The sequence below is a fragment of the Trematomus bernacchii genome, unplaced genomic scaffold (genome assembly GCF_902827165.1).
Source record: "Trematomus bernacchii unplaced genomic scaffold, fTreBer1.1, whole genome shotgun sequence".
Lineage (NCBI taxonomy): Eukaryota > Metazoa > Chordata > Actinopteri > Perciformes > Nototheniidae > Trematomus > Trematomus bernacchii.
The window spans coordinates 348,965-362,398 of NW_022987584.1; the positions used below are offsets into that span (position 1 = coordinate 348,965).

The window sequence follows — 13,434 nt, forward strand, 5'->3', positions numbered from 1 at the left end:
GTCCCATGGAGGTCCACCGGAAGGGGAGGGACTTCGCCACTCTATTGGTCATGTGCGCGTTCGTGTGTGTTGGAGGAGGGGCTCAGTAAGGAAGTGGGAGATTTTTTTCCGGCTGTGTATTTTCAAATTCTACGCACTTGAGCTGGTTTCTCTCCAAAATTACCTACCCCACCTTTAAGCTAATATTCTCAGTTGTTATGCCCAACACATCAAACATTTAGTGTCCGAATTCTATATACAGCTGGTATGCAAATAGCATATTTACGGTGAGGATTCACTGATTTGAAAAATCATAATCTAATGATATTTCTCTTGTTTTTGACGGAGACAAGAGAAGGTGTCATACTGCGAGAACAAACTGAGAATTTTGAACATAAAAGTTAAATATTTTAGTGATTTTGTTTTTTATATTTTTCTATTGGTTAATTTACAAGAGAGAACTTAAAACATTTGGGGAAAAACTCGAGGAAAACATAGATTTCTTTTTACAAAAGGGTAATTTCCTGTTTGACATCCAAATCCATTAATCCCACCAACCAAATCTTGTATTGAAATGACTTTTTTACAAGCAGACATAAGTGAAGGAAGTATTCAGGTCACAGCTCCTCTTTGGCCATCCCATACCTACAATCCTTACGTCTTTACCCATTTTTACCAAAAAATACAACAATGTTTTCAACAAGCAGATTTAAGTCTCTTACTAATATTTACAAAATGGACCTCTTCAATGAAGACAAACTACGTGGAAACCATACAGGTAATGCTGTCTGGGTAATACTTATGTGATAGAACTCAATAGCACTAACAACAATATAAATCACTTTAGCGTAATCTTGTACAAACACTGAGAGTTTTCCTGTTTCCATCTGCTGCTGCAAACTCACACCTCAGACCACACTGCAGACGTCTGCAAGTAAACCACAGGGTTGGGCAGAAACCAGTTTGAACAGGATATACAAGCTAATGGGGGGGGGATCTGGTACTGAGGGGCCAGATCATATCAAAGAACTGTTACAATGTAATGTTCTAAATGAAAATGCGTCCAAGCAACAACGAAACCTCTTGGAGAGGTAGTTAGGTTCGTGGTGTCCAAAGGTCTATAGCCTGAAAGAACACAGCACTAATACTATAAAACAAAAAAATACTCAATATTTATTAACTCAAACCTTTTGGCATTTGACCAGTAATAATAATAATACATTTTATTTTAGGCGCCTTTCATGACACCCAAGGACACCGTACGATTTGTTAAAAAAGAAAACGCTAATAGGCAACAGAACCTGATAAAAACACAAACAGGAAATCATGGATAATGTTGGATATCTTGAACACACTAATGTATTATTTCTGAAGTCACACATATTGAAGTTCACTGATCTGGTTACATTTAAAACGGCACAGATCATGTACAGAGCAAGACATAATCTACTTCCTAGGAAATTAAAAACATTGTTCGTAGACAGAGAGGTATCATTTGAGAGGAAATCTACATTTGAAACAACTCAAGGTCAGAACAACTGTGAGAAGTACAAGTATAACAATCTGTGGGGTGATTTTATGGAACGGTTTGGAGCAGGAGTTCAAACAAAGCATAATTCACTTTAAAAGGATGTACAGAAACACTTTTTGGAAAACTATGAGAATGCAGAGAGGTGACTGAAGATGAGACATTATTGTGTATGTATAAATGTAAATGTAAGTAGGAATAACTTGCATAATGACTTAAGGACATCATTGATCAAGTAAGGGGTGGGAATTAATAAGCATTTGCTTCCTCCTACTCCCTTTCAGACACATGATTTATTATTATTATTAATATGAAGACTTTTGTTGGAATATATAAATAATATCATAATGTGGATAAATACTTGTATTTTAACAATACGGTATTCTGTTTTTCACATTGTTATTTTTTCCTTTGTTATTTTTTTTATCTGTTCGAAATAAAGATTGAAATGAAATGAAATGGAGGAGACAATCAAGTGGACACAATGAAACATATAATGGGGTAGCACTACAGTGAGTAGGCAGATTTGAACAGGTGTGTAAGAGAGCGGGTAGTTATTGACATTCAAGTTTAATTTGAGGGCTTTTATTGATTAGTTTAGTTAATCAGCGGGTTTAAGGGGAGCTGGACCTGGAGTTTGGTCTGAGCAATGCTAGGTGTTTCCCTCTGTTTACAGTCTGTATGCTAAGCTAAGCTAACCCTGCTGTAGAGGTTATCAATCTTGATCTTTATAGGAGTAGAGTTTCTATTTGTGGAGGCAGAAGTTTGTCTCTCTCTGCAGATGATGTGGTTCTGTTCACTTCAACTTTAAGGTCTAAAACCATGGCACTCTGCTGGAGAAAGGTGGATTTGCTTTGGTTGTCAAATGTGTTGCTGCATATCGAGATATGAGAAATGCAACAAATGCACAAAACATTGTGGTTTAGTAATCCTCTCACAGATCTTTAATGCTTGCAATCATGGCGTCCTCCGAGTAGTGACTTGTCCTGCAGCAACGAAAGCTTTGAAGCCTGGAGAATAAATTAAACCAGTCCACTTTAAATGTCACTTAGCTAGTTTAGTAAGGTTTATTCCAATGTTCCCAATGTCCTTAAACAAGACCAGTAGGCCATGTTTCTAGCATCAGGCTATGACCTTTGTTCCCTTAAATGTAGGCCCATTGTGTTGGAAATCGTACAGCATTGTTGGATAGCAGATACCAACTATTAAACTGTGTTCATGGTCTTTGGGTAGGGAACTTAACAATGGGAATCAGGATCGTCCTGGTCGAGGTTTTCCTGGTAAAAGTCCCAATGGTTTGACCCAGAAGACTATTGGAGAGATTATGTATCTAGAACGCCTCTAGATTTCCGAAGTTAAGCCAGAAATCATGGCTAGAAACAATGACACTTTGCTTTAAAACGATTTTACTGCTGCTATTCATGTGGCTGTTGGTCTTTTTAGTGAGGTTTGTGACAAGAGGATGTGTGTCTCTACGTTAAAATGTCAGCAAGTATCATTTCCTCCCCCCCCTCCCCCGTCACCATCGTGTGGTTTATATTCTCGATGATTTTGATCCCCACCACATTTCCGACCAGAAGTCCAGCGAAGCTACAGACACCATGAGAACAACACTGCATTTACTCTGTAAGTAAAGTAGAAAGTGTCATTCAAATCTAATTATAATCACCAGGAACTAATTGGATACCATTAATTAGGGAACTTTTAGATAGACGTGTGTTGGTTAAAGAATTCAAAGAAAGTCAAGATCTGAACTGTGAGTTTATGTTTCAGTGACGTTGAGTTTCTTCCAGACGCTTGTCAACGGTCGTGGTAAGTTTTTTAAAACCTCATCTATTTGTATAAAACATTATTTAAAGACTATTTAAAATCTAAAAAGACTTGATGAACTTTAATGTGTGTTGCTCGCCGCTTCTTGTCTTTTAACGGTTTGTGCGCTTGTTGCAAAAGAGGCCATCTGAGCAAATAAAAACATAATTTAAAAAAAAGAGCCGTTCAAATGTCTACAATCAGAATGAGACTACTTAATATTTCCTGTGGGTAATATTAATTTAAAAAAATTAACATAAAAAAAAAAATATATTAACAGAAGAACTTAAGGTGGCTCCAAAATGGTGGAATGAGCTCCCCATTGACATCAGGACAGCAGAAAGCACACATCTTCCGGCAACTAAATGCAATGTAATGTAATGTAAAAACGTGCACATTGTACTACAATTAATACCGTAAAAATGTGTATATTATAATTAAAGAAACTAAGTACAATGATCACGTAGCCATATTTGTTGCTGGCTCTTTTTAAATCTGATATTAGATTGCAATATTTGAAAAGCATTGTAGGACTTTTAAATTCTTACCGCTCAATCGGCCATTTCCTGTCAAGTCCTGCATCGATTTGAATTAAACTTTTCAAAAGTTACGGACATTTTACAGCTCTTTAGACTGAAAAATGCATAGTACTTGACCACAAACACAGTAAATAGCCTGGTTTAACGCAACCGTCTCAACAAGTATGGAGTATTTTTTGTAAATAAATGAAAGGTTTGTTCCTCTCTCTTTCTTTCTCTCAGCGTCGGTGATGGTCATCCCCAACAGTTCTCAGTTTTTCGAGTATGAGAACATTTTGGTGAGCTGCAATAGTTCGAGCTCCTGGGAATGGACGCCGTGGAGAAACGATACCGACCTGTACGTTTACTGATACAAAATATGAATCTTATCTCGGTTTTACCTCATTAATAATATCATTAAAAACCAGCATATTGTCCATTTTTCACACTTTATTTATAACCCTAATTGTTTATATTTAGTTTATTTGCAATGTTTCCCGCTTTTGTCCTAAGTTTTGTAGTATGCAGGGAATGTTTGAAAAGTTAGGCAATAAAACAATCTTCTGTTAATAGGACATTTAACAGATTTACGTAAGGTCACATTTAGTGAAATGCACAAATGTCTAAAATCAGAATCAGAAATATTTGTTAATCCACGGGGAGATTTGAGTTTTGTGACAGTTGCCCCACTTAAAAATATATATTTAAATAAATTAATACAAATAATAATAATAATAAGTTAATTAAATTAAAGTAAAATGAATACAAAATATATAAATAAAATAATAATACATATACTAATTAAATGTATATCATCACAAGGGCTTACGGTAAATACATATGTACACATTTTTATAATATAATATATACAGTGGTGTATTATTTAGTATTAATTGAGATATTCTTTATTTAAATATTAAATCCAAAATTCATGAAGCAACAAAAACGGTTTATTTCTTATTTCTAATTTTCTTCTGTTTTATGTTTCACAAAAGATGAATAAAGCAGATTTATTTCCACACGTCTTAATAATAAACTGATGTTGTTTCCTCAGTGTGAAGTGTGGATCGGGCTGGGGCAAACTAAATGGGTCTACTTGTGAGATAACCACGGTGAAGCTGTCCGAAGGCGGGGTGTTCTGGTGCCAGTCGAAATACGGAGACAGCAGCAACGGCGTCAACATCTCCATAGTCGGTAGGTGTCGTGGCGTTTTAATCCGTTTCTACATTTATTATCCACTTTCCTCTGTCGGGGTTGTGGGTTATGTCGCGCCTCTCTTTGCTTCCAAACAAACTAAGTGAGACTGAAATGAACATCTGTTAAAGAATAGTGTGAAATAAATAGTTAAGAGTTTACTCTGAAGCCTTATATTAATAAGACAAACATTCAAACCATAATGATGAAAGGAAAATGGCTCAAACAGTAGGATTCACAATTCATGACAAAAATCTAAATATACTTTCTGTTCTCGCTCCTGTTTCAGAACTTTTTATATGTGACCTTTAAAATCACATATTCGGACCTCAATGAGACTTTTCTGATTTCCCAATACTGGTTGTTAAATAATCCCAACAACATTTGGAGTCAACTTGAACACGTTTCAGACTGGCTGAAATACACCTAGGGAATTGTTTTAAGGGAACAGATTACATTTAAAGGAAGTGGTTGGTATAAGTACAGACCATGAGAGGAAACACTCCTATAGAGAGTCCTTAACGAGGAATACTAATGCTTCATGCATGACTACTTGGTGAAACATGTACTCAGATTTTTTACTGGAGAAAAAGTATTTATACCAAAGAGTAAACATATTCAGCTACGAGGCAAGAAGTTCTGTTGAAATCCTCCTTATTGGACGAGGCTAGAAACCTCCCAGAACTCTGAGGCGAAGGAGAGCTCTTTCAATGTTAACACAAATAAGAATAATTCAAGCCCGATCAATTAGAAAGGCTCAATAAATGATTCTGTTCTGTCTTAGCCAATGCTTTATCCATAAACAACGTTTCAGTAAAAATGGGGAAGTCGTTTTCTCAAAATTCTTTTCATTGGACGAGGCGAGTGGCAAACACCTAGAACTCTATTGTTATGCTAACACATCGTCACAGCCAATCAAACACCTGGCTCCAACATTTAAAGCTTTGGAAAATGGTATCATACTGAAGGAGCATTTAAAGTTCACCATCTGTTCTTCTTCTTCTTCTTCTTCTACCAACAGGTAGCAGCAATAACCCAAATGAGTCGTACATAATGTTAGAGCTGTTTGTTGTTGTGAGGTTAGTGGTCTTCTCTTTTGTGGAGTGGAGACATGATGTTTCTCCATTTGCTAGCAGCTGTGTTTTAATCCTATATATAGTTTGTTTATCTGTTCTGTGTGTCTCAGCCCCTCTTCTTCTGTTCTTGGTGTGAACATCAGACCCTCTGCAGACCCTCTGCAGACCCCCTGATGCAGACTGCTTGACTTTGTGACCATTTACCTTCTTTAAGAATAAACTCCCAAAAACACCGTCTTATTCCAATAATCTTCATTTCAGTGTAACGGAAAGGTTTCCTCACATTTTATTATTATTTGTTAGTTTGTCTCGATGCCTTTCCGCAACACAACTTTGTTTGAAAACTATTGAAATCGTACAGCATTGTTGGGTAACTATAAAAACATACTTGTAGTAACTGTGGCCATGATCTTTGGGTAGGGAACATGGCATTTCAAGTGTTGGCGTAAAGAAGGTCCGGATGCCGTTTCACAACTTTGTTTGAAAACTATTGAAACTAACAGCCTGTAAACCTCCAGAAAACACCTCAAAAGAATCCAGGAAAGCATCAAGAGAAGTTTGTGGCTTTGCCTGTTCTTTAGTTCTTTATCGTCTTTGTCTCGTGTTCAGGTGGACCAGTGAGTCTTCAGAGTCCGGCCGTCCCCGTGACGGAGGGAGATAACGTCACTCTGATCTGCAGAAAAAGGAAGGCCGATAACCTCCGCGTTGAGTTCTACAAAGATGGCCTTAAAATCAACGTCTCCATCGGCGCTGAGGATGCAGGTCACATGACCCTCTACAATTTTACCAAGTCTAATCAAGGCGCCTACAAGTGTAGAGTCCAGAATAAAGGAGAGTCTCCAGAGAGCTGGATAATAATGGAAGGTTAGGACATACACTCTTTATGTACATTACTTAAATATAACAACCTCAAACTAAATAAGTAAATACAACATGAACATCTTTTCAGTTTAATTACATTTCAATGCCGTTAAAAGTCTAGGCAATGCAAAATCCACTTCTTCATGTCTCTTCTTCATCAACATGTGTCCCCTCTTCTTCATGTCTCTTCTACATCAACATGTGTCCCCTCTTCTTCATGTCTCTTCTTCATCAACATGTGTCCCCTCTTCTTCATGTCTCTTCTTCATCAACATGTGTCCCTCTTCTTCATGTCTCTTCTTCATCAACATGTGTCCCCTCTTCTTCATGTCTCTTCTACATCAACATGTGTCCCCTCTTCTTCATGTCTCTTCTACATCAACATGTGTCCCCTCTTCTTCATGTCTCTTCTTCATCAACATGTGTCCCCTCTTCTTCATGTCTCTTCTACATCAACATGTGTCCCCTCTCTTCAATGTCTCTTCTACATCAACATGTGTCCCCTCTTCTTCATGTCTCTTCTTCATCAACATGGTCCCCTCTTCTTCATGTCTCTTCTTCATCAACATGTGTCCCCTCTTCTTCATGTCTCTTCTACATCAACATGTGTCCCCTCTTCTTCATGTCTCTTCTACATCAACATGTGTCCCCCTCTTCTTCATGTCTCTTCTTCATCAACATGTGTCCCCTCTTCTTCATGTCTCTTTCTACATCAGCATGTGTCCCCTCTTCTTCATGTCTCTTTCTACCATCAACATGTGTCCCTCTTTTCTAACATCAACATGTGTCCCCTCTTCTTCATGTCTCTTCTCATCAACATGTGTCCCCTCTTCTTCATGTCTCTTCTTACATCAACATGTGTCCCCTCTTCTCCATGTCTCTTCTACATCAACATGTGTCCCCTCTTCTCATGTCTCTTCTACATCAACATGTGTCCCCCTCTTCTTCATGTCCTCTCTACATCAACATGTGTCCCCTCTTCTTCATGTCTCTTCTACATCAACATGTGTCCCCTCTTCTTCATGTCTCTTCTACATCAACATGTGTCCCCTCTTCTTCATGTCTCTTCTACATCAACATGTGTCCCCTCTTCTTCATGTCTCTTCTTACATCAACATGTGTCCCCTCTTCTTCATGTCTCTTCTTCTTCATCAACATGTGTCCCCCTCTTCTTCATGTCTCTTCTACATCAACATGTGTCCCCTCTTCTTCATGTCTCTTCTACATCAACATGTGTCCCCTCTTCTTCATGTCTCTTCTTCATCAACATGTGTCCCCTCTTCTTCATGTCTCTTCTACATCAACATGTGTCCCCTCTTCTTCATGTCTCTTCTACATCAACATGTCCCCCTCTTCTTCATGTCTCTTCTTCATCAACATGTGTCCCCTCTTCTTCATGTCTCTTCTTCATCAACATGTGTCCCCTCTTCTTCATGTCTCTTCTTCATCAACATGTGTCCCCTCTTCTTCATGTCTCTTCTTCATCAACATGTGTCCCCTCTTCTTCATGTCTCTTCTTCATCAACATGTGTCCCCTCTGTGTAAAGAGACTCTGAAAGTTTCAGGAACAAAGATTCTCTCTTTTTTTGTCCTGATCCATTTTTATAAAAACCTGTCTGAAAATGAGCTGATCAGATTTTGGCCACTTTATGATGTCATAACAATGTGTTGGCTTGTGTAACCATTAGCCAATCAGCAACCAAGGTACCCCCCCCCCCCCTTATCACCTGAATCTCCTCCTAGAGTTCTTTTTAACCAAATGTCTCTCAGAGGGGCGTGGGAAGGGGAACCTTATTTTCATCTAAAGTAACAGGCTGAATCAGCACTGAACAGGGCTGAAACAGAGGGGATTATGGGTAATGCTGCAATGATCTGTTTGGTGTTTCAGCCAATCAGAGACAGGCTCTGTATATATCTGAGACCTGTAATATATTGATGAAACACAGTATAATAGGGGACCTTTAATAAACTTGCCTTGCAGATGGCTCGGACCCGGCCTCGCTGGTCATCTCTCCGGCCTCGGCTCAGGTGTTTGAGTACAGGAATCTGTCCCTGAGCTGCGGGGTTAACAGCAGCGTGGAGGGGTGGAGGATCTTCAGGTCGACCATCACCACCTTCAGCACCAGCGCCACCGGCGTGTCCACCGTGAACCCCGGAGGAAAGACGTCCGGCTGCGGAGACAACTGGGGGAATATCACTTCCTGTGGCTGCAACATCTACACTTCCAAACAGGCCGACACCGCCATCTACTGGTGTGAGACTCGGGTGAAGCAGCGCAGCAACAGCCTCAACATCAGCGTCCAGGGTAAAGACAATATACAAAAGAACGATATCATTAGCATGCTAACATTAGCTTGTAAGTTAGCGACACAACAGTTGCACTTGTCAAAGTCAACTTTATTGTCAATCTTTCAGTTTGTGTGTACAGACAGAGAGATCGAAATACCCTTTCCCAAAATCCCGAATACAATAACAAAGATATATTAAAAATATGTATATCCTATATATACACAACAGACATATTTGTACATATGCACACATTGAAGACATAAATAAAAACACAACAATCAATATATACAAAATAACATTCACTTCAATAACTTTGAGAAATGTACATTTCATTATTTGAGGCTTTTTGTATAACTTAAAGGGGACCTATCATGCAAAATGCACTTTTGTACGTCTTTTATACATGAATATGTGTCCCCGGTGTTCCAGGGAACTCACCAAGTGTCAGAAAACACAACCCTCTCTATTTTCCTCCATACCCAAATCTCTAAAAAGGGGCTGCAACGGATCTGATAAAAACTGATCCAGATTTGAAATATCTCTGACGTCAGAAACAAGGAGCTCCGCCTGTATGGCCAACTCTCCACCTATCAGGGGAATGAGGGGTTGCGTGGCATGGTAACAGCATGGTAACAGCATGGTAACAGCATGGTAACAGCATGGTAACAGCATGGTAACATGACGCTCGTGCCTCGCCCCCCTCCTTTGCAGGGGGCGTGGTCAGTTGCAGCTCATTTGCCACAGAATCAGCCCTTGTGAAGACAGGGCTGGAATAGAGCAAATAGAGCAAAATGAGGCATGGCTAAATGCATGATCTGTTTGGTATTTTGAAAAAAAAAAACTTCAGACATGTTTTATATAGGTATGGCCCTACAATATATTATTCAAATATAGCATGATAGGTCCACTTTAAATAAAGTTTTTTTAAAGCCGATATACAAAAGAACCACTTATCAATTCCTGAAAACAAACAATAGGGAGGTCACGATATCATAAATTAAGTATTTGATATTAGTATTCTCTGAACAGGTTTCAGATATTAGCATGCTAATATTAGCTTCTACGTTAGCTACTGCACTTGTCGTAATTTCATTATTTGAGGTTTTTTGTGTTATTTAAATAACGTTTAATTTGATGTATCAAGTGCACCTTTTTATCTAAACGCATTTTAGATATTAGCATGCTAACGTTAGCTTGCCAATTAGCTACACAACATTGTACACTTTACCATTATATCATTATTTTTAATTTTTTGAGGTTTGTTGAGCTTTAGTGACGTTTATTTTGAATGATCAAGATTCAGGTAAGTTAAGTCCATCGTATTCTTTATTGCATGTTTTGGATTTTAGCAGGATAACGTTAGCTCGTCAGTTAGCTTCAGATACATTTAGCAGTTAGTGGGTTTAGTTAAAATCTCCACAAGGTGCGAGCTAGTTTTTACATATGTTTCTCCGTGTTCAGAAACAGCGGTGATCCTGGAGAGTCCGATCCTCGCTGTGATGAAGGGAGACAACGTAACTCTGATGTGTAGAACAAAGGATCGCGATGACCTCCGCGCTGATTTCTACAAAGATGGCTCCTTCCTCAAGACCGGGGCTGCAGGTCACATGACCCTCCACCAAATTTCCGACGATGATGAAGGCGTCTACAAATGTAACATCAGTAATGAAGGAGAGTCTGCAACCAGCTTCTTATTTGTCAGAGGTGAGAGGGGTCGGGGAAATAAAAGTAATCAAAAATACCCGATTCATCGCCAGGGGGGAAACTGGAATTTCAAAGAATTGCTCCATTTATGAATACAATTTATTCTGTTTATTAAAATATACAAATTCAAATGAATACAATAAATTAAATGAACGCAACTAATTATTTAAGCACAACTTTCCAGGTTGTATAGCCTAATTTTAGTCCTTAATAATAAAAAATACAGTCATTGTATGTTTTGATTGTAAAGTGATGCACCTGTACCCATTCACAGTGACATCTGGTGGTTCATTTAGAAATGTTTTGTTTTTTTCTTATCCTTTTTGGGGTTTTTTAATAACTTAATTAAATGCACTTCTTGTAAATAAAGGCATTATTTAAAATGACATGTAAAGTTAAGGTTAGTTAATTTATTAAGCACATCATTTCAAGTAGGAAATATAAAGTCATGTCCTACGTACAAAACCCTGAAACTTGTGGTAGTTATTAATCTATGTTTAAGAGGTTAAACTTTTATGTAAATCAGATATTTGTGTTTTTTATTAAAAGTTGTTTAAGTTTTTGGCCCCAAAAGTTTCAGTGTAGTCAAATATGGAAAATGTGTAATGTTTCTGTAGGTGCCACCGCTGCCACCGCTGCCACCGCTCCCCGTACAGACTGGGTCTGGTTAGTGCTGACGGTGTTACGCCACCTGGTGGTTTTCTCCCCGTACTGCGCCTCCACCTTCCTCGTGGTGTCCATTTACAGAGGCAACCCCCCAGGTAACACTCACCTAACAATGTGCTGATGTTAAGCATGTTTAAAATGTTCATATTTTGCTTTGTCAATCCATAAAACTTCACTTTTTATAGCCCAATATTGAAAAACGACACATTTGACTTTTTCCAGCAGATAAGTAAAAACCTTCCTGAAGATAGGGACTCCTCTCCAATCACTGATAAAAGTAATAATCCTGATTTTAAAATAATTTATCGGATATATAACACATTTATTTTGCGACTGCAGGAAGAAGGAAGGACGACGAGGCAATGGACGGACAAGACGACGACGTCACCACCGAGCATCACTTCTGAACCTTTTCGGGCTAGTTTTTTGTGTTGACAATATTTTCCAAGTTTTGATTTTGCCACATTATTTACGGTGTGAATGAAGCACTGTAGTATTCTCCGGAACAAGGAGCTTTCACATTGAAAATAACAATATCAAACAATCACGTTGTGCGGAAAGCATTGTCAAAATATATGTTCAAACTGTTGTCTTTTTTCACCTGAACTTTCACCCAAAGCTTGAATATTATGGGATGAAAAAAAGCTGGAATGTCGCTCAGAGTTGATTATTTCTAGCTTCTACACTGCAGTCAACGGCATCAGGGAGGGACTCACTTGAAACAAGAGAGACTTTGGTGCAATTATTTTACATGTCAAAATATTTTTCCAATTTGTTGTTTTTGCTAAAACGCAGAGACCCTGAACAAGGACAACACATTTCTTAATTCAGGCTTTTTTTGGGGGGTTAACAACTCATTTGCGCGTCAAAATATGATTTTAAACACCTGTTTTCACGAGTACTTTCACACAAGAATTTAGCACCGAGGAATGAGGATTATAAAAAGTACAACACGGAGACTCCAAACCAAGATGGAGTTTTTCCTGCAATTAATTTAAACGTTAAAATATAACTGTTGTTTCACCAAGAACCTGAGTATTATGTTGCATAGACAAACTGTGTCATCAATCGATCCACTCCTTCCTCCGAGCCTTTCACAATAAAAGCCCTAAGCATTGACGGATCCACTTATCGACATATCTTACAGGGAGATATCAAACGTACTCCTGCGATCGATCCTCTGCCTGAAAAACCTTTATTGAAAAGTTAAAAAAAATGGCGCTGTTGTTAGTACGAAGGGATTTAATACAACATGTTCTTGTTGGTTGTTCGTCACGACCTCGTGTGTATGTTTTTTCCTACTCTATGTTGTCTGCAAAGTTTTTCTACATTTATTTTTTGTAAACTGTATTAAATATTTGTTGATAAAAGTAAAGTCTGAACAGTTCGTTGCTTTCATTATTTTCCCTTATTCCTGACTCCTGAGTTCCTATCAAAGGTGGGAGAGGTACTCAGATCTTGTACTTGAGTAAAAGTAGAAGTACTCAGATCTTGTACTTGAGTAAAAGTAGAAGTACTCAGGTCTTGTACTTGAGTAAAAGTAGAAGTACTCAGGTCTTGTACTTGAGTAAAAGTAGAAGTACTCAGGTCTTGTACTTGAGTAAAAGTAGAAGTACTCAGATCTTGTACTTGAGTAAAAGTAGAAGTACTCAGATCTTGTTCTTGAGTAAAAGTAGAAGTACTCAGGTCTTGTACTTGAGTAAAAGTAGAAGTACTCAGATCTTGTACTTTAGTAAAAGTAGAAGTACTCAGATCTTGTACTTGAGTAAAAGTAGAAGTACTCAGATCTTGTACTTGAGTAAAAGTAGAA

The 13,434-nt window shown here is 38.2% G+C and overlaps 1 protein-coding gene across 1 annotated transcript; it reads left to right on the forward strand.

Moving 5' to 3' along the window:
* The first annotated feature begins 3,078 nt into the window (after positions 1-3,078).
* Positions 3,079-12,965, forward strand: LOC117480802 (sialoadhesin-like). Its single transcript, XM_034128275.1, has 9 exons — positions 3,079-3,133; positions 3,281-3,319; positions 4,078-4,192; positions 4,889-5,028; positions 6,714-6,968; positions 8,947-9,270; positions 10,716-10,958; positions 11,576-11,719; positions 11,964-12,965. The coding sequence occupies exons 1-9, from the start codon at positions 3,109-3,111 to the stop codon at positions 12,029-12,031; spliced, it is 1,353 nt and encodes a 450-aa protein (XP_033984166.1). The 5' UTR covers positions 3,079-3,108; the 3' UTR covers positions 12,032-12,965.
* Positions 12,966-13,434: the final 469 nt, after the last annotated feature.